General features: G+C 56.2%; 1 protein-coding gene and 1 long non-coding RNA gene across 24 annotated transcripts in view; one reads left to right on the top strand and one right to left on the bottom strand.

Moving 5' to 3' along the window:
- Positions 1-16751, bottom strand: part of LOC144311400 (uncharacterized) — a 167563-nt gene extending 150812 nt beyond the window's left edge. For 11 of the 14 annotated variants that reach the window (XR_013376937.1, XR_013376940.1, XR_013376942.1 and 8 more), the window contains exons 1-3: positions 16593-16750; positions 15530-15647; positions 68-4844 (exon numbers count right to left, since the gene is read on the bottom strand). This is a non-coding gene — a long non-coding RNA (uncharacterized LOC144311400). Of the gene's footprint in view, positions 1-67; positions 4845-15529; positions 15648-16592 lie in introns of all 14 variants that reach the window. The other 3 variants (XR_013376936.1, XR_013376935.1, XR_013376939.1) reach the window with 1 other exon arrangement.
- USP2 (ubiquitin specific peptidase 2) lies at positions 205-23842 on the top strand. Of its 10 annotated transcripts, XM_077893854.1 has the most exons (16): positions 205-398; positions 633-759; positions 1153-1446; positions 8335-9152; positions 9344-9529; positions 20605-20655; positions 21157-21280; positions 21458-21569; positions 21671-21781; positions 21961-22025; positions 22245-22348; positions 22438-22518; positions 22678-22756; positions 22981-23088; positions 23301-23421; positions 23689-23842. In XM_077893854.1, the coding sequence occupies exons 4-16, from the start codon at positions 8376-8378 to the stop codon at positions 23774-23776; spliced, it is 2007 nt and encodes a 668-aa protein (XP_077749980.1). In that variant the 5' UTR covers positions 205-398; positions 633-759; positions 1153-1446; positions 8335-8375; the 3' UTR covers positions 23777-23842. The 10 variants fall into 10 exon arrangements, with proteins under 10 accessions (XP_077749980.1, XP_077749981.1, XP_077749982.1 ...); XM_077893855.1 differs by lacking the exons at positions 633-759; positions 1153-1446 and having other exon boundaries at positions 206-398; XM_077893856.1 differs by lacking the exons at positions 205-398; positions 633-759; positions 1153-1446 and adding an exon at positions 2374-2505.
- The last annotated feature ends 347 nt before the right edge of the window (positions 23843-24189 follow it).

The raw sequence follows: 24189 nt of genomic DNA, 5'->3' as shown, positions 1-24189 counted from the left end.
CCTCCCACCGGCTCCGCCCCCTCCAACTCGCGCGCCGCTTTCCCGCCACGTGCCGCTCTGTATATACCCGTCGCCTGGGAGACGCCGGCCGGGCGGGGCTCCCCTGACGTCACACTGGGAACAAGCCAATCGCCGTGACGCGTCTCAGTGACGCGAGACGCGCGGTGGGGCTCTGCCGGCCGGGGCGCAATGAGGCGGCTGCCCGCTGGGTGGCGCCGATTTCCCGGGGAGGTCCTCACCCGGCCCCGGCGGAGGTGGGGGAGAGGCGGGCAGGAGCGAGGCCGGGGAGCCCTCTGCGTCAGCCGCTGCTCCCTGCGCCGCGCCAGCACCAGCCGGGACTCACCCGCAGCTCCATGCCTGCGCCCGGCCCCACTCGTCCATCCTCGGAGAAGAGGCAGGTATGTGCCACCTGTCGGAGACCGGGGAGGAGGGATGCGGAGGTCAGCGCCGTCGGAGGCTCAGAAAGTGAGGTGTCAACGACAGCCTGGGTGGAATGGGCACCAGCTATGTAGGGCGAGCGCCAGCTGTGCGGAGGAGCTCCAGCTGTGGGCGCCAGTTGGGGGGGGGGGCTGCCAGCTGACAGCCCGGGGTGCCAGGAAGAGCCATCTGTGTGCTGATCACTGTGTTCTAAGGAAACGCTGCTTGGGCAGGTCCGGGGCTCTGTGCCCCGTGTGGTGTATGGCCTGAGAGTGACGCCTGGTCGCTGACAACCCCTTCCCCACGTGTGCGCCCAGTTCAAGCTCCGGCGGGCTCTCTCTGGTCAGTTTGCCAAAGGGGTGGGGGTGGGGGGAGGGCAGCAGTTAAGTGGAGGGGGAGATTTTCCACCAATCCCAAACCAGAGAGAGGCATCTTTGAAATTCTCACCAATCCCAAACCAGAAGCAGGCACGCGGTGCTCCAGGGCGAGTAACTTACACTTAGCCACGGGAAGCCCTGGCCAAGCCGTTCTAGGTGGGACCCCCCCACCCCCCACGAGTGAACGTCTACCTCCTCATCTGGCAGCTTTTAGAATGGGGCTGAGCTGGAGATGGTGGTGATGTCCACCTCCCCAGGCATGGGCATGAGAAGGTCCCGGAGTCCAAACCCGCAAAGTGGAGGAGAGGAAAGCTGGTTAGGCTGGGTTGGGGCATCCCCCACTCCCCTGATACTGTAGATACGTGCCAAACTGGAGTCGGAATGACGATTGGAATGAGGGCCAGGGACGAGGGCGTCCTCTGAAGTGCATCACCAGGACCCAAGCTGAGTCAGTAGCCTCTGCTGAGACAGGGTGGAGGCACCATCCTGGGTACTCCCAGTCCTCAGGGAGAGCCATCGAGAAACAGGAGACACAGACTGGGAGCAGACAAGAGCACCAAGGCCCAAGAGGTTAAGAAAGAATCCTGCTCCATCCTCCTGTGAGCCTGCCCAGCCCAGCTCTGTGGCCTTGGAATCCTGAGCACTCCGACAGGTAGAGTGGAACCACCCCAGAGCAGCTTTCTCCTGGTAGCCTCGGGGCAGCTGCCCTTGCTTTATTTTTCTAGGCAAAGGGGGAAAGGGCCGTAATAGACCTGGCTCTTCTCCACTGGATGGGCTGGACATCTGGGAATATAGCAAGAGTCATTGGCCCTTGCCAGTTATGGGACATGGAGCAGCTCAGAAAACCACGGGGCTATTGTCTAGTGTTAGAACTGAGCACTCCCAAGGGGTGGCCCAGAGGCCCTATTCTCCCTAGGAAGGCTTCCGTGGCAGGTGCAACTACAAATACTCCCATTAATTGTAACAATTAGTGGAAGTATTCAGCATAATCATTACTATCATTTATTGAAATTTTACCATGTGCCAGGAAATTTGCAAATATTATTTAATTCTCACAATGGTGAGATATATAGCATTATTATACTCTTTACTCCTGTTTTACAGATCAAATCACTAAGGTCCAGACAGCTTACATGACTTGCCCACTGTCTCAGCCAATAAAAGGGAAAGAACTGGAATACAAGCCCAGGCCTAGAAAGAAGTCCATTATAAAAGAATTTGGAACCGAATGCCTGAGAGCAGGTCCCGCCTGTCACTACCTGTGCACCCCGGATCTCTAGGTCTCTACCTCAAAAGGGAGGATTTGCACCAGCACCGAGGCTTCCTCCTCTCCTTTCCTCTCCATTCCATCCCCATCCCTCTACCCTCTTTTCATTCGTCTCCCCTTGGATCCCTCTTCTGTTCCACTTCAAAATGCCCCCCTCCAAAGAGCCCTCCCACGATCTCCTTGCCTGGCAGTGGCCCACTGGGGCAACACCTCGAGGGAGGGCTGGCCACTGCCCCTTTAATTCTCCCCTGGCCTGGAATGCAAGTGAGTTGAGCTAGCCATCTCTGTGAGGTCAGATAAGATACTATATATATCGGAGTCCGTAACCTGAGCTCCGGATTACCCAGCCCCAGTCAGACTTCAGCCTCTGGGCTCTCTACCGCGCTCCCTGCCTTGCTGGGGAAGGAGAAGCCCCCAGATCCTGCCCAGTGCCCCCGGACACAGGTCAGTAGCTGCCCGTGTAGTATGTGAGCTTCATGGGGCCGCTGTCCAGGGAGCCCTTTGTGTTTGGGGGAGCATGTGAGAGGCTGCCCAACAGGGCCTGGAGGGTGCCTGGGGCAAGATGGAAGGCTCAGGCTCAGAGGGGGCAGGCAGAGGCAGGGAGAACAGGGCAAAGGCAAGCCCAAGAGGAAAGGGAGGGAGACCGGGACTCTGCCTGTGGAAGGGGCACCAGGAGAGCTCCCGACAGAGGTGATTTCGAAAGAGAATTTAAGGATACCAATACCGCCCATGGGCCCGTTCCTTTGCCTTTTCTTGGAAGTGTAGAGATGCCTACCCCTCATCCCCCACCCCCCAGCCTCAAATCAAAAGGCATGCTATAGAGATACTACCCTGGGCCTACTCCCTTCTCCACCAGTTAGGATCCTTGCCCTCATCTCCAATCTCTCTCATCCCTTCACTCCTCTCCCAGCCCTTGGGCAACTATTGGGAGCAAGAAAGAGATGGATCCAAATTCCCTTAAACGACCCCCTGCCAAGGCATGTAAGAGGATTAGGCACTCAACTGGTGGGTGGCTAGCTCGGCACAAGGCACAAGGCGCTGAGAGAGGAGAGCTACTAGTGACAGGCTGGGCAGACTAGAGCCGCTGGGGACTGAGGGTATACACAGAGCCCCCACCTGGGCCCTCCACCCAACCTGCATCTGCCACAGCCAGGACATCCCACAACCTAGGAGTTGATGCTTATGCCCAGATAGTGCCCAAACAGATAAGAGTGGGAGTCAGAGTGTAAATGAAGGGAGATAGGACCCCTCTCTCAGCCCTCTTTACCTTTCAAGGTCAGCACATCAGCAGTGCCTCATTCCAATGGTGTTAGCAAGTGGCTTTGGAAAGCTCTGAGGTCACAAGCACCTGGCAGGACTGGCTGGGACTCCCCACTCACCTGTCCTGGACACCTGGTCCCTAGGAGGGAAGGACTGAACTCTATTGAGGCCTACCCCTGAAACCAAGCTAGGGGCTTTCTATTCAGGGAGAGGCAAGGCCACAGAAGCTGGCATACCTCCACCCTAGAAAGCAGAGTGGATCTGGGCAGAGAGGGGCCATGAAGGCTGCTGGGATGTGGGGCACTACCCATCCCCTACCCTGGGGGCCAGGAGTGCCTGGGATTCCTGGGGAGCAAGTCCCTCCCCTGGCTGGGCAGGTTAGGGAGCCCTTCACGTGAGCAACAGGAAATGACAGTGGCTGACGCATGGGGGTTGGCTGCCCCAGGGACACAGGGCTCATTTTAACCCCTGACTCATCTAGCCTGGGTACTTTGGGGAGTGGGCCAAGCTGCAGCAAGGGTAGGAGGCTGAGGGGCATGTCCATAACCAGGCCTTGGGCCAAGGGCCCTGGCTGGGACTAAATGCCAGTACCAGGGGACACTCAGGAGCTTGGCACTGCGGGTGAAATGGAGGCCTCCTGGACCATCTCTTGGCCGATCAGAATTGTCCTGGCGCTCAGGTTGCACTTGGCTTCGCTTTCATTTGCCTGCAGTGGAAACTCAAAGGGCAGCCTCCTGTAGGAGTCTGTACCTGCCATGCTGTTGCCTAGACAGTGGATGCCTGCGTTGCCTGGACCCCATGCCACAGGTCCTACCCTGTGCCAGCGCAGGGGGTGGGGGAGGTGAGAGAAGTGCCAAGTGGGGGCGGTGGCTTCAGGGTGGCTGTTAGGGGACAGAGCACAGGTGCCAGCCCAGTGCTGCCACTGCTTGCGGCATGACCTTGAGGGATCCACGTCACTTCCACCAACGCTGGTTTCCTCATCAGCAAGTGGGCATAACGATGCCACCCACCGCTGGGGGCCATCGTGAGGATTAGCACATTAATACGTGGTGTCCCAGAAGTCTTTATGCAGTTACTTCAGGAGTAGGAATGCTAACTGCTTCACTGAAAAGTTTCATGATTTAATTCCTTGTCTGGTTGTTGAATTTTCAATAAAAATACTAACTTTGATTTAATGTAAATCATGATTTACGTGAAGCCTTCATATGAGGCTTGTGAGTTTAAATTCTTTCTCCAAAAGAATCAAAACCTAAAACTGCACGGAGGCTCTGGGGACGCTGAGCAGGAAGTGCACTTGCAAGAGCAGCAGGCGAGCGTTGAGGGCCAGGTGAGGGCCAGCCCAGTGCTCTGGGGAGGCTGCATGACCCAGGAGAAGCTGCTTGTGATGCGCTCAGGATGACGGTGCCTGGTCCAGAGGTGTTCAGTGCCTTTTGGTGGGATCATGGTCGCTGGGCTCACATGTCCTTTCCGGAAGCAGAGGGCTCTGTGCACAGAATGCAGTTGCACGTCCCAAGACGGGGAAACTGAGAAAAGAGAGGGAGAGCTTTGGCAGAACAGGGAAGAGTGGAGGTGCCCCTGTGAGGATGACATGGAGGAGGAGCTTGGCAGGTGGAGTGCCCCCGCTGTCCGAGGTGGCGGGCACCTGGGGAGGAGTTGCCTAGAGCCACATGCCTATACTTGCCAGCTCTGGGTAAACAGCGAAAGGAGACGGGCATCAGGGGCCCCACGCCCGGCAGAGAGGGAGACGGGGGATCCCAGCCAATCGGCTCGCCTCCCACTGCCCCATGAAAGGGCCATTCAGTCCAGGCCTGTTCCTGTGGCAACGAGGAGACTCAAAGCCATGTGAGTGCCCGTCCTGTCCCTGTCTTGCGCAGCAAGGCTACAGCCAGGGCCCAGCCTGCTCTCCCACCCGTGGTGTGCTCTGCAGTCTCCAGGGACAGCCGTGCCAGGTAATGCCAAGGGGCACCAACCCCAGCTGTCCGTTCACCTGGAAGGTGTTGACACTTTTCTCAAGAGTGAAACTAGGGGCTAGGGGGAGGGGATAGGCATGCTCCAGGCCTCAGCCCCAGTGGAGACCCTCTCCCCAGTGAAAGGCAGCTTCGAGGGAGCTGTTAGTGATGGCATGACCCGCCGGGGCTGCTGTGGCAAAGCGGAGGTCTGCCACTTGCCTGCCAGATTGGAGTGCACAGGAGAGCGGGGACTTAGGAGCCCTCCTGGGATTCTGTGGGCCAGAAGGTGGGACTCTACCTCTAGCCGCAACCCTTCCCAAGGAATACTTGCAGGCCTTCCTGGGGCTGTCTGTCCCTGTCCCTTGTAACTTGTTCAGCCCCAGCACTTCTGCGTCACTAGCAGGGCCAGGAGAGGTCACGAGTTTGGGGCACTGCCTGCAGAATACCAGTTCCCTGGGAGTCTTAGTGTGGAGGAGGGGGAATGAGAGCCATGGGAGGAGGCATGAGCTCATGCCCTGGGGGGGAGAGTGAGGGGGGAGGTCATATCTGATTGGCTGCCTGGTGTCCCAGAGCCCAGTTCCTGAGACCTGGAGTCTCTGTGACTTTGAATTATTGATGGAGTTTCTCCAAAGTGAAATAGAGCAGGACTCGTCCCACGCCCCCACCCTGGTGCCTCCGTCTGTGTCTCCCCCGGCCTCCCTCAGCCTTCACGCTCTCCTCTGTATCCCAGAAAGCTGAGCAGATGGAAGGAGAGCTATGGTTCCCCTCTAACCCTGCACAAGATCCCCCTCCAGTTACCTTTTTCCTAGAAAGGAGTGGGAGCTGTGCTGGAGGTGGCAGCGCAGTGGGCAAGGGTGTGTACGCAAAGACGGAGGTCCCCCAGGACAGGCGGGAAAAGCGTACAGTAAATGTGGACCTGGCCTTTTGGAGGCAGCCCAGACTGAAAACTGCTGCCAGTCTCTGGCAGGCTCTAGAAGTTCTGTTCTAGGACCCATATGGAGGTTGCCACCTGGTGATCTCCCGCCCCCTGCACCTATCCCACGCCCTGCACGGACTGAGTTTCTAGGGCACTCTGCCAAGCCATCAGCATCCAGGGCTTGGCACCAGCTCCTCTCTGCCCAAACGTGCTGGGCCGCCAGACTAGGGCAGGCTGTGGGCTGCCCGAGCCAGTGTCTGCAGCACGGCTGGGTTCTGCCCACTGCCCGCTCACCCGCACATCTCACTGAGCGACGCAAGGGAAGCCTGGCGCCCAGGGCTGAGGTCAGAAGCCGGCCAGGCCGGGAGACGGCCAGCCTGACATTATTATAGGCCTACGAAGGAGGGGCCCAGAGCCTGGCGGGGGTTGGGGGAAGAGATAATAACCACTGTCATAGTTGAGGGCTTCCACGTGTTATTATCTCATTTATTCCTCGCAACAACCCTGTGAGGTAGGGACCATAATGATGATGATTATACGCATTGTACAGGTGAGGAGATTGGGGCTCGGAGGGGCTGAATGACTAGTGCAAAATCACCTAGCTAGTCAGTCACGAGACAAGTCAAAACCAGCCCTGTACCACTACTCTGAGGTTCCTGGAAGGCTCTGCCTACCCTTCCCAGGAGCCCCCTCCCCCCGAGCTCCCCCAAGTTCCTCTTCTCCATAGCATCTTTGCCCCTCATACCTCATCAGCTCCATTCCAGATGAAGCCTGTGCACGTAGGGTGATGGAGGGACTCTGGTAGTCCTCAAGTGAGCCTAAACTGGATGGGGAGGGGTGAAACAAGGTCCAGTAGGAAGAGTACTGGGCTAGAAACCTGGAAGACCTGGATTCCAGTCTTGGCTCTGCTAGTTGTGACCTTGGGCAAATCAGTGTCGCTGTTCCCATCTGTACCACAAAGAGGTTAAAACAGATGATTCTTTAGGATCCTTACAACTCCTCAGTTCAGAGATTTCTGTGTGCCTTCACCAGATCCACCCCAGCCCCACTTGCGGGGTGTGGAGACAGGGAGTACCGCCTGTACTGAAGGATCTTAGCCTCTAGGGGGCCCCCTTTGCCCAAGTCATCAGCATCTGCTGGTTGGCTGTTGCATAGAGGAACCCCTGGAAGTCCACAGGACCCCAACTCCACTTAAAACACGAGTTAGGGATGCCTGGGTGGCTCAGCGGTTAAGTATCTGCCTTTGGCTCAGGACGTGGTCCCAGAGTCACGGGATCGAGTCCCACATCGGGCTCCCTGCATGGAGTCTGCTTCTCCCTCTGCCTGTGTCTCTGCCTCTCTCTCTCTCTCTCTCTCTCTCTGTCTCTGATGAATAAATAAAATCTTTAAAGAGAAAAACAGCATATGAGTTAGATCCATGAAGAGGGTAATTTCTGCCACATGAGGATGCCCCACCACAGCAGGTGACCATGTCCAGGGAAGAATTGTGGGATTGGATCTGGACACTGAGGTCAAGTCCACTTTCTGCCACATGCTCACTCACCACCTCCTCCCCTAGCCTCTCATGACCCTCCTTTTGCTCACCAGGGATCTATGACCAAATGATCGTCGGGCCATTCCAGCTCAGACAATGTATGATTCCAAAAAGAATCCTGCCTCTCCTTTAAGCAGGAAGAATTAATACTTCTTAAAATGTCCAGTATTTTCAACCCAGGAGTTGAGGGCGGTAGCTGAAGAGAGGAAGCAGATGAGATCTGGGTTGGAATACCATGGGTCACTGGAGGGCGGCTGAGGGTAGGGCAGTCCCACCCTCAGAACTGGGTCTTTGCAAGGGAGCCCTCAGAGCAGCCAGGGCGTGCTGACAGCAATGGCCCTGTGTGGTTTATAAAAGCCACCTCATGTCTGATGCTCTCACTCAGGTGTGAATGCACAGGTAACGTGCAAACCTGTGCATAAGCCTGTATACGTGTGCACGTATACACAGGCATGGGTGTGTTTCTTAGTGGTGGGCCCACCTCTTGAGGAAATGGACGGTGTTGTCTCTGGCTGAGAACTACGAGCTGAACATCGAGCTGGGGATGAAGAGCAGGTATGGGGGAGCCTGAAACCAGGCAGGGCCCTCTGACAACTGCTTTCCTTGTCTTTCAGCCCATGAGGCTCCCAGTCCCCACTGAGTGCCACCCTGAAGGATGTCCCAGCTCTCCTCCACCCTGAAGCGCTACACGGAATCGACCCGCTACACAGATGCCCCTTATGCCAAATCGGGCTATGGCACCTACACTCCCTCTTCCTATGGAGCCAACCTGGCTGCCTCCTTCCTGGAGAAGGAGAAGCTTGGTTTTAAGCCAGGCCCCCCAACCAGCTTCCTCACCCGGCCCCGGACCTATGGCCCCTCCTCCCTCCTGGACTATGACAGGGGCCGCCCCCTGCTGAGAGCCGATATCCTTGGGGGTGGTAAGCGGGCCGAGAGCCAGACTCGGGGCACTGAACGGCCTTCAGGGAGTGGACTCAGCGGGGGCAGTGGATTCCCTTATGGAGTGACCAACAGCTCCCTCAGCTACCTGCCTGTGACTGCCCGCGACCAGGGTGTAACCCTGACCCAAAGGAGGTCGAACAGTCAATCAGACCTGGCTCGGGATTTCTCCAGCCTCCGGACCTCAGATAGCTACCGGATAGATCCTGGGAACCTGGGCCGCAGCCCCATGCTGGCCCGCACGCGCAAGGAGCTGTGTGCCCTGCAGGGCCTCTACCAGGCAGCCAGCCGCTCCGAGTACCTGACCGACTACCTGGAGAACTATGGTCGAAAGGGCAGTGCGCCTCAGTTGCCCACCCAGGTGCCTCCCACAAGAGTCCCTGAAGTCCTCAGCCCCACCTACCGACCCAGCGGCCGTTACACTCTATGGGAGAAAAGCAAGGGCCAGGCCCCTGGGTCCAGCCTCTCCAGCTCCCCAGGGCGAGACACCATGGTGAGTTTGCCCCTTGGGGACCCGGTGATGGACTGGGGAGGCAGCAAATGATGTAGAACACCCAGGATGAGGGGAGAACTCCCCATCTGATCCAAGCCGGAGGTTTCCTTTCCAAATCCTACAGCCCCAGCCAGAGAAGTCATCTCAGCATGTCTGGTACTCTTGCTCAGGGGCTTTCCCACTCTCCCTAGGAAACCCATTTCAGGACCCATGCACCCGACAACGATCCAGCAGTGCTCTCGGAAATGTTCAGCTACCCCCACATACACTGCAGTCCTCACCCTCCACTTTGCCACCCAACATACCAGGGTCTCCTGCAGGCCTCACACCATCCTGAACTGAATGCTGAGGTCCCCAAACCACCCGTGTTCCCTGTGGTAAGAGAAACCTCCCTGCTCTGGTTGCATCTCTCCTCCTGCTCAAGTTTTTACTTCCCAGCCTGAGCACCTGGTTTAACATCAGGGCATAAGACATCAGAAGGAGGGGGGACCAGGGTGTATGGACAGCAGTGCTTATCATGTGTCTTTGGAGAAGATGCTGGAGAAATTTTTGTCTAGGGCTTTAGACAATCCCATACTTCTATATTCTGGTCCTGCCTGAACTAGAAGAAAGGAAGAGCTCTGCCAGAGACAGTAAGGGCTGGCTTGCATCTAATCTGTGAACACACCTCCCTGGGGTACTGACTACATCCTGCTTTTTCTTTAGTTATTGGTGTACACATAGAGTGGCAAGCTCTCAGAGGATGAGAAAGAAATCATATCTCTAGATGCCTCCCCATGTGCCTAGCGCTGAGAGAGTTCCACTAATCTGCTGATTGCATGGATGGGTACATGGATGGATGGGTGGATGGGTGAGTGGGCAGATGAATGAATGGATGGATGGATGGGTGGATGGATGGGTGGGTAGGTGAGTGGATAGACAAGCCAATGGGCAGGAAGAGCTGGGTGTTATGTTTCCTTCATTACCTTATGTACCAGTCCCCTACTTCTAGGACAGGTGCCTTTTGGAAATAATAGCTGTGCCACAGCAAGAAATAAATGCTGCTTAGTAGGCTCATCCGGACAAATGGAGCAGGTGTGCAAGATTGGCACAGGGCTTTGGGTCATAGACCTTTAAGCCTGCCATAACTAAAGGTCTTGAGAGGACAACTTTGATAACATTACTTAGAGAGTGTTGGCCTTGCTGGGCTGTCTGTGAAGCGCCAAGGGAGACACAAAAGTTGGTGCCTCCCAGAACATTCAGAACCTGACAAGACAAGGCTGGCTATGTTGAAGGGCTAATGTGGAAGAGGAGTAGGGGACAACAGAGGCTGGCCTTGGAAGAAATAGGTGCTACCAGAGGGACGTGTGGTTAGACTAGAGCATGATTCACTTGGACGTGTCTGGTGTGGCTCATCTCAGGGGCAATCAGAAAGCAGCTCTCAGTGGATGGGCTCTAAAGGCCTCTGGGAGGCTCCCTCCCTTTGCTCAGAAGAGAAAGATTCTTTAGGGTACACAGTGTTCCTCAGAGTGAAGTCTGCAGGAATCACCTGTGAGGCTTAATAATTCAGGGCCCTGGGCCCCACCCAGATCCCCTGAATCAAACTCTCTAGGGATACGCCTGGGAATCTGCCCTTTTAATAAGCTCTTCAGGTAACCTTTAAGGATGCTGAAGTTTGAAAACCTCCTCTCCACAGATGAAACTGCAGACCCACCCTCAGCCCCAATCATGAAAGCAAGGTCTCCTCCTTTATGGGGGGAGTCAAACTCCACTGGGACTCTGCCTCCTTCCTACACAGGCCTATTTCAAGCCTCCCTCCCTGGGGTCTGTTGCCCTCTACCCTCTCACAGGGGACACCTGAGCCCCTCCTCCACCTCCAGGACCAGATGAGGAGAGTTTTGAAAGAGGACCTTGGAGGGGTAGCAGACTGCCCTTGGGCAAACTCAGCCACCCTAACACCCCTCCTTCCCATCCAGAAACAGCTCGCAGCACACTTAAGTAGCCAGTAACACCCTACAATGGAGCTAGTGTCTCACCTTGAGCTCACACTCAAGAAGACACTACCAGTGGGAAAAGGCCCCCATGGGTCTGTGATGTAACACCCTGAATTAGCCTCACCCTCTCTCCTCACTGCTCTCAGCCTTACATCCTGCTGCCAGCTCCATCTCCTGAGGAGAGAATAGCCCTGCTCAAGGGACCTGGACCACATCTTTCTAAAAGTGGGTCCAGCATCTTTTCAGATCTCCGTTTGGGGGATCTGAGCTTCTCATGCATTCATTCACGGTATTCCGCTTACTAGCAGTGCAACCTCAGAGAAGCTCCTTAACTTCTGAACCTATTCCCTCTATGTAACCAGTGTTCGTAGCTCCCACTCTGTAGATTATCATGAGGAATCAAAGGTTGTACGGCACATAGTAGGTGCTCAATAAATGGCAGTCCTCCTTGTACCCTTCTAGGCACTTTTGGGAGGCAAGAGAGATTTCTGCTGGAGGAAATAAGTTCTTATGATAGTTGCAATAAAAGGCAGCCCAGGGTGTTGGTAAGTGTCATAGGTGGTGGGAAAGGGAGAGGTCACCTGAGGCTGGAACGAACAGTTTGCCTCTTTAACCTTAGACACCTCTCATCTGAGCTCTGTTTCCTCATCCATAAAAGGGATGGATCATACCTGCCCTGCCCACCTCACAGGCTGTCATGAGGCTCAAAGCAAACAGTGGATGTCAAGGAATCTGAAACCTACAAAATGCAATGGAAGAGTAGGTAGAAAAGGAGATAGAAAAGGGGCATTTGGCAGCTGAGTGGAACGGGGAGGTGACCACCCTTGTATCACGTGGCCAGGCCCAGCGTGACCTGACTCCCACCCAAGGTCGCCTGGGGTGGCCGTGGCCCCAAGGGCTCTCCGGGTGGCTGACTTAAACTACATCTGACATACATAATGGGGAGTCAAAAGCAGGTCCCCAACCAGGGAGTAGAACAGTTCTAACCAGGCTCATTCCCCTCATTCGTAGTAACAGTCAACATGAACTTGGGATATTACAGACTCAGCTAAGCACAAGTAAAGGACTGGTGGTGGTGGGTGGACATGAATTCTGACCCCCCTCCCCATGCTTGCATAAGCACCAACAAAACACCAGCCCATGGAGGTGCCTCTCAGCCTAGGATAATGAGGGTGCCCCAGGCTCCGCCTTCTGTTTAAAATGCAGACAGATTGGAGGGGAGGGACTGATGGTTCAGAAATGGCAAAAAAGAAAAAGAAAAAAAAAAAAAAAAGCTTTCACTACCACCCCCACTCATCGCCTGTGGGAACTCAAGCCAGGCCAGGTGGGTTGGCCCTGTAGAAAACAGGAGCCCAAGCGCCCAACCCAGTTATGGCCCCCCTTGGCCCCACCTCTCTTGTTCCCTGGGCCTATGGAAGGACAAGCTGTTCCCACTGAGCCCTGCCAGGGCTGCGCTTTAACCCCTACAATCCAGCCTAATCCTCCCCCGCTCCACCCCTCCAACTGCTCCCTCCCCAGCCCTGGCATTCTGCCCACCCGCCTCAGCCCTGCCCTCACCTGGCCCCGCCCTGCCCTGCCCCGGCTACCCTCTGCTCTCCCCAAGAAACGCTGGGGTTGGCACAGGGCCCTCCAGGGCACAGTCATCAGGCAAAGTACCTGCTGCTCAGATGCAGAGCCAGGGAGTGAGGCTCAGAGCCTGCCGGCCTATTCTCCCCACGCGGCCTCTTCTAGACCCTTGCCCTCTGCTCTGAAACCTATTGCTAGGAGCAAAAGGTCTGGGAACCTAGAGTACCTGGGTCCTATTTGCCAAGGGGCTGCTGACTCATCTCCAGAAGCCTTGGGTTCCCAGCTGTTAAGTGACAGGGAGATTATGTAAGCGGAGGTCATGTGATTTCACTCTTGGGTGGGACTTTGAACTTGACTGCTGCCAAGCAGTGAGCAGGGGTTACTCCAAAGAGAACAAGATAAAGGCGGCAAGAACTGCCCTGAGGGTCCTGGGTGAGGAGCAGAGAAGTGTGACCCACCTCTCTCCTCCCCTGCCTCCTTCTCTCTCTGTTTACTCAGCCACGCTGAAGTGCATTCCCCCCCCCCCCTCTTGTTTATCCAGCTTAGCAGCCTGAGACCCCAGGGCTGCCCTCACCCACTTCCTGAGGGCTTGAATCTCTGTGGACAGCATGGGAAGGTCACACACTCTCACGCTCACGGGAGACCTTAGGGAGAGGGTCCCAGGGCCAGGAGGAGTACTAGCTGCTGAGAAAGGACAAACGCTTTGGGTTTGTGTTCAGAGTCAGCAAGATATTGATAGTCTCCATCCCTTGAAGACCAGCTATGGGCTGTGACCTGGCTGGTGGCCCCAGTGCTACCTTACCCAGGCTCAATTTCTTAATCAGCGCCCGGCATCAGCCTCCCTGCCTCCTCCTCCACCCCGCTCCAGGATGTCTTCATGAATTAATGTGGTGCTGGAATGGGGCTCAGCAAGGGAAAAGTTAATCGGAGCCTGGCAAAATGTTCCTTGCCCGTGGGGGAGCCGCTCCACTGACCAGCAGGTACAGAAATGAACATCCTGTTCAAGGCCCAGAGCGTCACACATGGCCCCCTACACCCTCTCACCTCAATGGATAGGTAAAACTGGCACCTGCACAGAAATATAAGCAAGGGAGGGAAGTGTGTGGGCCTCTGGAATCCAGCTGGTTTAGGCCAGACTGCCCTAGGGCTCAAAGGAGTACAGAGCTTTTGGCCTCCTGGGATGGGAACTAGAGATGCAGGGAAGCAAAGGGCCCTCTATCCCCTGGAGCACTTGTGGGCTGGGAGCCCAACCCCCAACAAGAACTCTGCACCCCTAACAGTTCAATCAGGCAATGGAGCCACCAGTCTATCCACTTGTGGTGGTCATTACAGGTACATGCTTCGCAGGGAAGCATTTGCCTGGGTCTGAACAGTGTTTCAAAACCGTGAACCAAGCCATCAGTGAGATCTGAGGAAGCAGGATACTCTCAGTACTACCCTCACAGAGCTAACCCTGACTCTAATTTATTTATACTCCATCCGTGCCAAAAAGGATTTGAGGTGAAGAAACTTTCTTAACCACAGGGAAGACAGGCCAAGCACAGGCTCTGAGAAATGGCAGTCTCAGGCTGGAGGAATGAGCCCCGTTCAGATTAGCTCAGCACATTTGAGGCAAAGAGTCACAGAACCGGAGCCAGGTTCAGATCCCAGAAGACTACATGCATCCTTTACCCGTCCCACTTCACGAAATGGCACCGAGGAGAAAGGGTGTCGTGGGGGGTTGGCCAATTGAGAAATGAGCCATGGTTCCTTGCTGGTTGTGTCCTGCAGCAGTCAGACCTGCTTGACAAGACCAGACCCTATGTGAATTCTTTCCATGTACCCCAGGCTTCTCAAAGAGCTCCCATGCAAGTAGCTTTCCTCATCTAGACCCCCCTGCTCCCAGCAATGTCCCTAACCTTCTACATTCCAGGAAAGAGGGAGTGAGTGTGCTAGCAGAATGCCAGGATGTCCTGGGGTGGGAGTACTCCTATCGCTGGCTTAAGTCATGGAGCAAAAGGCACAATGCTCCCGTAGGTGAGCACCTGTCAAGACAGTGCTTACTCAACATGCAAATCCAGACTCACCCCACCCTGTGAGGCTCAGTGGGACTTCCAGAATACCCCACAGAGCCTGGTCTGGCCCCCACTTAGAGATGAGATCAACACCATTTATGAAGCACCCACTAAGAGAATCCACAGCCCTGACCCTGAGGAGGTTTCAGTGTGATGGCATAATCAACACATGATCTAAAACCCTTTACAGAAGACTTAAAGACACTTATAAAACAAAAATAAACATATTAAGATAAATTAGTACAGTGTAACCTGAATGCCAGCAGACAAGGGGTATGCAGTAATGGGGTGTTTCGAGCTGGATGGAGTTCTTTAGAGAGGGCTTGGTGGAAAACTCAAGGTTTGAGCAGAATTCGTAAGCCAGTAATGGCAGGGAGCAGGAAAGGGGATTCCAGAATCTCCTGGTAATTGTTAAAAGCATGGGTTTTGCCATAAGACAGGTTGGGGTTCAAAGCCCCACACTGTCATTTATTAGCTTTGTGGTTCTGGCAAGTCATCTGACCTCTCAGGACTTAAGGTCCTTCATCTGGAAAATAGAGATAATAGCTCCTCCATCATTGTGTTAATTATGCAAGTTCACTGGGATAATGTATATAAAGTACTTAGCCAGTGCCTGGCATTTAGTAAGTACTTAATCAGTGGCAGTTTTGTCTTTTAAGTGAGAGATGGCAAGTGCTGAAGCAGAGAAATAAGAGCAGGTTGGTTAGCAGCAGGGATCAGAGAAGAGCCATGGTGGTGACAATGGAAGGAGTCTGTGGACAGACAGCCTCACCGACAGAACTACCTCAGCTTCTGGACTGGATGCAAGAGTCAGGTGCTCCAGGTGTTTGGGGGCAGAGGTGTGGCGTCATTAAATGCACGCATTCCTGCAGACACTGTAGGACTGGCTCGAAAGAGTGTGCCTGGAAAGAGGGAAGCAGGGAGGAAAAGGCTGTAGCAATGTGTCCAGGATTTGGTCACTGAGGGAAGACAGTGACTGGGGAGCTCACCAACCTCATTCTGTGCCCCCCCTCGCTTACCATCAAGTAGCTTCATCCCCTCCATACATGTGTCCTGGATACATCCCCCCATGTGGCTGTGGTCGTGTGTGCAGTGCGCGTGTACATGTGGGGATGAGCACGCGGAGAGGAACAGAAGGAGGCCACAGATGAGTAACAGCACACGCTGCTGCTTCTCAGAGTATTTTTAAATGCTAAAAATACTAGCTAAAAATAGCCAGCAGGATCCAAACAAGATACTTTCTCTAGGCAGATTCTGTGTGGGTCCCCATAGGTGAGGGGGGGTGGAGCATCCAAAACAAAATGGGAAGACCTCTGCTCTTCAAGCATTGCCGCCCTCAGGGTCAGAGCAGTACACTCGCCCCCACCCCAGCTGAGCATCTGCTTCCCCACCGCCGTGGTACTTTCTCCCCACCTCCCAAAACAAATCAAAATTTGAGATTCTCTGAGAGCTGGAGTTGGGTAACTGGATAGAAGAAGCCAGAAAATGTTCTTCCCTGGGGCCAAATGGGACAGTGACCTCTTGTACCTTATAACATCGGAGCATTGCCTCTGTTGATAGCGGGACGGACTGGGACTGGGGTGAGATGGGACGGAGCGGGGAGCTCAGTGCCGACCCCACGTCAATCCATCCTCCTCACCCCGGGGGGCCCATCGCGACCCTCGCCGGCTGTGTGGGTGTCGGGCTCCAAGCGGGCCTGAGTCCCCCCTGAGCAACGTGCAAAAAAAGTTTGCGTGCAAGTGCATCTTGCCCCGGGGGAGCGCACGGAACTTTCAACGGGTTCGCCAACGGCCCGGCCGCCCCCGGGAGTCAGGACCCGCAAGCCGCCCGGGAGGGGGGAAGCTCACCGGGGCTGACCTGGTCCAGCGGGGTCCTCCTGGGTCCGGACCCCGAGGCCGGCGGGGGGCTCGGCCGCCCGTCCCGCCCCCTTCCCGGGGACGCCAGGCCTCGGCGGTGTCCCGGCCCGCGCGGTCAGCGGGCGGGGGGCGGCGGGGCCCGGGGCCAAGCGGCGGAGGGGCGGGGGCGGGCGGGGCCGCGGGCAGGCGCTGGGGGCGGGGCCGCGGCCTGCGGGGGCGGGGCTGGCGTCTGGCCCCGCCCCCGGCGCTGACGTCGCGGGGCCCGAGGCGCCGGCGGGGCCGCCAGTCTGCCGGAGCGCGCGAGCGGGGAGCGGGGAGCCGGGAGCCGGGAGCCGGGAGCCGGGAGCCGGGAGCCGGGGCGGTTGGCGGCGCGCGCCGGGGAGGTTGGGGCGGAGGAGCGCGCGGTCGGGCCGTGTCCCGTGGCGGCCTGACCGGCCTCGGCGTCCGGGCCGTGGCCCCGCGCGGTGCCCCCGCGCTCCCCGTGCCGCCGTTAGGCGTGGGTCCGGGTCCGAGCCCGCCGCCCGCCCCCCAGCATGCGCACCTCCTACACCGTGACCCTGCCCGAGGAGCCCGCAGCCGCCCCCTTTCCCGCCCTCGCCAAGGAGCTGCGGCCGCGCTCCCCGCTCTCCCCCTCCCTGCTGCTCTCCACCTTCGTGGGGCTCCTGCTCAACAAAGCCAAGGTACGCGGGGCCCCTTCCCGGGACCCCCACGCGGGGGGCGCTGGGCTTCCGCCGCCTCCCGGGACGCGCCCCCCCTCCCGCCCCGTGCCGCGCGCCCCGGCGGCCGGGGGATGGATTCTCCCGGCCCCCACCCCTCCTTTCCCAGGGTCTCCCGGCAAGGAATGCCCCCTCCCCAGGTGATCTCAGGCTTACTCGCGGCCCCCTCCCCTTGTCGAGGTCCCAGCCCCTCCTCCCTCCCCCGCCCCCCCCCCCCTCCGTGACCCCGGCACCAGGTGGCCCGTGGGCTCCTAATGCGCGGCACCTCTCGGGACAGGTGCAGGAAAGCGTAACCTTGACCGGTTCCCGCTGTGGGGGAGCCGGCGGCGCGCTGGACTCCGCGGCTGCGACCCCAAGGCCAGAAGCCCAGCAAGAAAAAGCTGGCGGGCCAGAGCCGCCCCCTCCTCGCTGGCCCCGAGGGCGCTCCCCCGAAGGGTTGGTAGCGGGGGTCCTTTGACCCTGTGAAGGGCAGAGGAGTCGCACACAGGTGAAAGAGGGCAACTTCTCTCTCCGGCCCGGCCCTCCCCAGTTCTGCTAAGTGCCCGCTGGAGCCCTCAAATGAAGTAGCCGCCCCAGGGTAATGCCGGGGCCAGAGGCTGGGCACTGCCCCCTTCGGGAAGGGAGAAGGGGCCAGAGCTTGACAGATCTTACGTAACAGGCACCAGCTCCCGAGTTGGCAGTGCGTGCACTGCCCCGTGCCAGGGCCACACCAGGCTCCTTGGCTGCGGCCAGGACTCATGGCTGACCCTCATGGCACAGGTGAAGTAAGCAGGAAAGCCCTTTACCGGGGTCTTGAGTGTGAAGGCGCAAACGTCAGTCAGCCTTGCTTCTGTGACCCACATCCCCTAGTGTGTCCTCCCCATTAACCCAGCACGGGCTCTCCCTGAGCCCCCCCGCCCCGCCACGGAGGGTGAATGCTGCCCGTGCACTGACTGAGGAGGTGACATCTGCTTTTTAGGACAGCGGTTGCCCCCTAAGTCAAGGTTAGGTTGGCGGAGGACTAATTGTAACCAAGTTCTTAATCCAGACCCTCTGGAGTCCTTCCCTATGCGCTCCACACCGCAGCTGGAGCCCTTTCCTGCTCCCCTGGGGAGAGGCTCTGAGAGGCTCGCTGTGTGGGGTCTCTGCCGACCTCTTGGTTCTAGCCTCTCGCCGTCAGGCCCTGAGGTAGGATTGTTTTCACCATAAGAAAGGTCACTCCTGGGACATTTTGTTCCTCTGTAGAATGGAAAGTGCTGACTTTCCCTGGAGCTCCTGATTTCCTATTCATGGCCGAAGAATATCTGGCTGGGCTTAGACCAGCCCTGCTCTCCCCTCCACTCCCCCCGCCCCCCCTGCACTCCTCTTATCCAGCCACCTTCCCTACAGAGCGCGTAGAAATTGGCAAGTAATTTTGAACTTGGGAAATTTTAGACAAAGGAACAAGCCACCTCCACCCCCTACAAAAAAAAAAAAAAAAAAAAAAAAAGAGGGTCCTAGCAAAGCCTTAAAGGAGCCTTCTCCATCTTTCCACCCGCCAGGCCCAGAGTAGAGTCAGAACCTCAAGAATAGTAACCACAGGGGATGACGTGTTGTTCCCGACCCTCACTCTGCTGGGTCAGAGTTAGACGTGTCAACACCACCAAAGTGCCTCGGTACAGAGATGCATCCAGTTTTCCACTGCGCCGCCCCCAATAGTGCTGAGTGACTACTGTCTCAGTGGAAGGCCCACTTGGGTGGGCATTGACATGATCGCCAGGCTTTGCTTCTCCAGCCCCTTTAGACAGATGTTATCTGAGGCACAGGGGTAAGAACTAACCAGCACTGCCAAAAATAAAGGAGTAAGAGCGGACCTTGGGGGAGGGGAGAGCGGGTAGCCTGTGGTCACGCTTTAACTTTTGGTTCCGAATGGGCAGCTCGGAGACTGCAGTGCTTTTGTTGGGCCCCTGGGGAGTCCTCCAGGTCTGCCTGAAAATGCTGATAAGGTCTTTGTCCAGGGGATTATCTCTGTTGTGGTCCTCTTACTGGAACATCAGGGTTTAGACTGTCAGAAAGGTAAGATTTAAATTTTGTGTTTGGGGCCATATATATACTGCCAACACTGGCAGAGTTCAAGGATGCTTATGCCCGCCTGCTGCCAATAAGCGTGGCTCTCTAACTACAGGTGGAAACCAGGTCTCTCTTCTGAGTATATTTCCTTCCCTACCTGGTGGTGTTAGACCTGATACCTGGCAAGAAGGGATCCTCTTACTTGTGGCATCAGCAGGGCAATTCCTGAGAAAAGCCCTCCTTCAGCCTGCCTCTCCCCACCCCACCCCCTCAAGCTGACAACCTCATGGGCTCTGAGCTGCTGACAGCCTCTGAGGCTGTCAGCACACGGCATGAGTAATTTTAGCTGAGTTATTTCAGGCTCCTGTTCTGATCAGGGTTGAGCTGGCCCCACGCATGCCCCAGTCAGTGTTGCTCCAGAGTCGCCAGCTCCCCGTCCCCTCCCTGAGAGAGGGGGCGGCAGGCTCATCTGCACACTGTTTCTTTAACCCTTTGAGCCCAAAGGTCTTCTGACTCCTTCGAGGTAGGGCCCGAATTAGCCAAGAGACCTGGGACCCAGCTGCTGTCTTGCTCCAGCTCCCTCACCAGCCTCCACGATAGAGGCGAGAACAAGAGTGGCACACTTCAGCCAGGTGCTTACCTCTAAGTGGCCACAGTCTGCCGTCCTCAGAGGGGTTCCCAGCCAGTGATCAGTCAGGATGTGGAAACCTGAGGCCGGCAGGGAGGATTCTCCAGGCTCTAATCAGCCTTTGGGAGCTGAGCTCAGCTGGAAGGAATTCCACCTGTCTCCGGCAATTCAGAATGGCAGGCCAGCTTCAGTTTGCCCCAGCTGAAGGTCTAAACTCACTTCAGAGGTTTTGTCATTGAACGTCTCAGGATCTCCTTGAAGTGCCTGTTATGACAGCTGCTTCATGTATTGGACATCCAGGGGTAGAAAAGTGGGTCATTTGAGAGAGCGCCCAGATTTGGGACCCGGAGTTCCTTGTAGCCAGGAATCAAACACACGAATTCCCAGGCTCCAGTTCTAATCTCCAGCCTCCAGTAGGGCAGACAATGAAGAGTAAGGTACAGAATAGGAGAAAACACATGTTGACCAAAGAAAGGAGAACCCTGGAGAATATTTGTGTTGTGTGTTGAAGAGAGTAACATGTGTGCCTAATGCTCATGGCTCCATTCGGCAGAAGGTTGCCTGAGGGAGCCTAGCGCAGGCCCAGTCTCTTTGCCTTCAGCCTCACCTGCCATGTGTTCTTTGCTTACAGAATTCTAAGAGCGCCCAGGGTCTGGCTGGTCTTCGAAACCTTGGGAACACGGTGAGCTCTTCCCAGCCCTACTTCTTTCCTAAGGCCACCCCCTACTGTCCCGACTGGGACCATATAATGATTGTTCCTTCCTGGCTGCCACTGACTCCCTCTCCTCTAGAAGCCATTTGAGACCCACCCGTCCTGGATGGTGGGTTTTATAGAATGGCCAGGGCTCTGCCTCCCTCCCAGGCCCCCAGCAGGAAGCACTGCCTAAAGGGGAGTTGCCATCCTGTCAGCTCCTTCCCTGGATCCTAAGGACATCCCTCCCTTCCCACCCACTCCCGTCCAGCTCACCCACACCCTCTTGTACACCTCTATGGTAAATAAGCAGTTACGTCACCTGTGCCGGCAGTGGGAACTTGCCTCACTGTGCCTCGTTCCCTTACGAGAAGAGGAACTTGAGGCTGTGGGAGTGGTCATTTCTTTGGTAGAGGAACCAGAGGGCCTTCAGCACTATGTAAGTAGACCAGACAGGGGTCTCTGTCTTACTGATCAGATGATCTCTTGCAGTGCTTCATGAACTCCATTCTGCAGTGCCTGAGCAACACCCGGGAGCTGAGGGATTACTGCCTCCAGAGGCTCTATATGCGGGATCTCAGCCACAGCAGCAATGTACACACAGCCCTCATGGAAGGTGAGGAGCCCATCCCTGGACTCTCTCTGTCTGCTCCAGTATTGCCGCAGTAGTAGTAGTGTGTTCTGTGTGTCCCTCCTACTTTTCTTTCTTTAGCTTCTTTTTGGATGGATTCTAGTTTGAGTTTCTCATAGAAAATGTCACCCCTACTCTCCGTGTCCCCTCTCCTCCCGGTAGAGTTTGCAAAACTAATCCAAACCATATGGACTTCATCCCCCAACGATGTGGTGAGTCCATCTGAGTTCAAGACCCAGATCCAGAGATACGCACCACGCTTCGTCGGCTATAAGTAAGAGCCTTGCAGACACGTTCCCCCAGGGTGGGTGCCGGCCCCTGCAGGCCTGTTCTTGGAACAAGAGGCCTTGCTCACTGTCTTTCCTTTGGACTCAGTCAGCAAGACGCTCAGGAGTTTCTTCGCTTCCTTCTGGATGGGCTCCACAATGAGGTGAACCGAGTGACAGTGAGGCCCAAGTCCAACCCCGAGAACCTCGATCATCTTCCGTAAGTAAGAGGAGAATGCTGTGGGGAAGAAAAACTTGGTGAACTTGAGTTTTGGGCTGACTTCTTTGGGGGTAATAATTTGGAGAGAATTTGGAATATTAAGCATTTAGATTGATAGGCTCTTAGACTTCTCATGGCATGCACTCTGACCCAGTTGTCTCCCTCTCTCGGGTTCCTAGTGATGATGAGAAAGGACGACAGATGTGGAGGAAATATCTAGAACGGGAAGACAGTCGGATTGGGGGTAAGTGCATTAATTGGAGGAATGCCTGCTCTCCCTGTTCACTGCTTTTGCCTGAGCAGAGCGTGAGCATGAAAAGCCCTATGAATCATTTTCCCAGGGAGCCCCCCTCCTGCCCTGTTTCCCACGGACAGAGGCAGGAGCACCGAGAGGGCACGCAGCCCAGAGGAAATGTGTGCTCCTTCTCTGAGTTTAAGCTCTGCTGTTCCATCTCATCCGCAGATCTCTTCGTTGGGCAGCTAAAGAGCTCCCTGACTTGTACTGACTGTGGTTACTGCTCTACTGTCTTTGATCCCTTCTGGGACCTCTCATTGCCCATCGCTAAGGTACATGCCCCTGTTGCCCTACTTTGGGATCTCCCACTCTTACCTTCTCTTGTCATTGACCTCTGACTTTTACTCTTTGTCTCTCCCAGCGAGGTTATCCCGAGGTAACTTTAACGGACTGCATGAGGCTCTTCACCAAAGAGGATGTGCTTGATGGTGATGAAAAGCCAGTAAGTCCCCCCCCCCCCCCCGCCGTGGGAGCAAGAGCACACACCCAAGAGACCCCTCTGGGAAAGACCTGTCACTCGCAGACGCAGCCTAGGAGTTAATAGACTCGGCCCACTGACCTCTCCCCCAAGTCCTCTGTAGCTGTTTGTCATGTCTTGCAGACATGCTGTCGCTGCCGAGCCAGAAAACGATGTATAAAGAAGTTCTCCATCCAGAGGTTCCCAAAGATCTTGGTGCTCCGTATCCTTAAGATCCACCATGGCGGGGACTTACCTTTAGAGAGTGGCTGGTGACAAGGGCCAAAGTGAGGGCAAGCAGAGCAGGAAAAAAGGAAATTTGGTTGACTTTCCTTTCCTTCCTTTGCTCTTCTGATTCTGGGAAGTGCATCACCCTCTTAGGGCCCTGTCCCCTTTACTTTGACTACCCTCGCCACCCTTTCTGTCCTTGACTCACATCAACACCAGATCTGAAGCGGTTCTCAGAATCCAGAATACGAACCAGCAAGCTCACAACATTTGTGAATTTCCCACTAAGAGACCTGGACCTGAGAGAATTTGCCTCAGAAAACACCAGTGAGTATTTTCAGCTGGGAGGGCAGAAATGAGGCAACACCAGTGAGTATTTTCAGCTGGGAGGGCAGAAATGAGGCACAGTGCCTAAAATCCCGATGGGAGGCCCAGAGGTGGAAGGAAGCGGCTGCAGAGTGAGTTAGGAAAAGCAGGAGGGAGAGGGAACGTGGGGCAGGAACACGCTGGGGGCCTGAACCCATCTACTTCCTCCTCAGACCACGCTGTTTACAACCTGTACGCTGTGTCCAATCACTCTGGAACCACCATGGGCGGCCATTACACAGCCTACTGCCGGAGTCCAGTGACAGGCGAATGGCACACTTTCAATGACTCCAGGTGAGATGGTCTCAGGCGGGGCTCCTGCTGGCAGACGCCTGAACCTCGCCCATCTGTGTGGCTTCCACTTGGACCAGATAGGAGAGGTCGGTGCCAAGAGGCCGTGTGGTACGTAGGAGTCTGCTGCCCATTTGCAGACTTCCTAGAAGGGATGGGCTCCAGGGCACCCAGGGAGAGGAGCCATGGGCCCTCACCGCCCCCCACAGCACTCAGCTTGTGTCCCCAGGGCCCCCGCAGGGCTCTGACTTCTCTCCACTCTCTCCGCAGTGTCACACCCATGTCCTCCAGCCAAGTGCGCACCAGCGACGCCTACCTGCTCTTCTATGAACTGGCCAGTCCACCCTCCCGCATGTAGCAGCGAGGCGCTCCATCCCTCTCTCCCTTCCCCGGGGTGGCCCCACACCCTAAGTGGGTTTTTTTTAACCTGACAAATAAGAGAGAAATAAAGTAAACTAAAACTGCCGAGCAGGAGTTGGCTGCAGCCTGGTCAGGGTCTGGAGCGAGGAACCAGGAGCTCCCCAGCCGCCCCTGGCATGAAGATCGACAGGACGCAGAGCCTGGAGCCGGCACGGTGCCCCCTCGGCTTCTCTTGTTTGCATTTTTTAAGCTTGTGGTTTTTTTTCCTGTGTGTAATAAACAACAGCGGTCTGTGGGGAGCAGATCCTGGTCCACTCGCTGCCCTTCCAGCCCCCGCTCCTCCCGAGAAGACAGCGCCCTCTGGAGCCTGCTGGGAGGATCGCTGCCCGGAAGCCCCGGCGCCCGAGCCTG

The sequence above is a fragment of the Canis aureus genome, chromosome 3 (assembly GCF_053574225.1).
Source record: "Canis aureus isolate CA01 chromosome 3, VMU_Caureus_v.1.0, whole genome shotgun sequence".
NCBI lineage: Eukaryota > Metazoa > Chordata > Mammalia > Carnivora > Canidae > Canis > Canis aureus.
Note: the sequence above shows the minus strand (reverse complement) of the source record. Positions and strands in the feature narration are given on the sequence as shown.

Coding starts and splice junctions, on each gene's coding strand:
- USP2 (XM_077893854.1), top strand. CDS start 8,376: ATGTCCCAGCTCTCCTCCACCCTGAAGCGCTACACGGAATCGACCCGC. Junction 22,349..22,437: donor TCTCATTGCCCATCGCTAAG/GTACATGCCCCT, acceptor TGTCTCTCCCAG/CGAGGTTATCCCGAGGTAAC. Junction 23,422..23,688: donor CACACTTTCAATGACTCCAG/GTGAGATGGTCT, acceptor CTCTCTCCGCAG/TGTCACACCCATGTCCTCCA.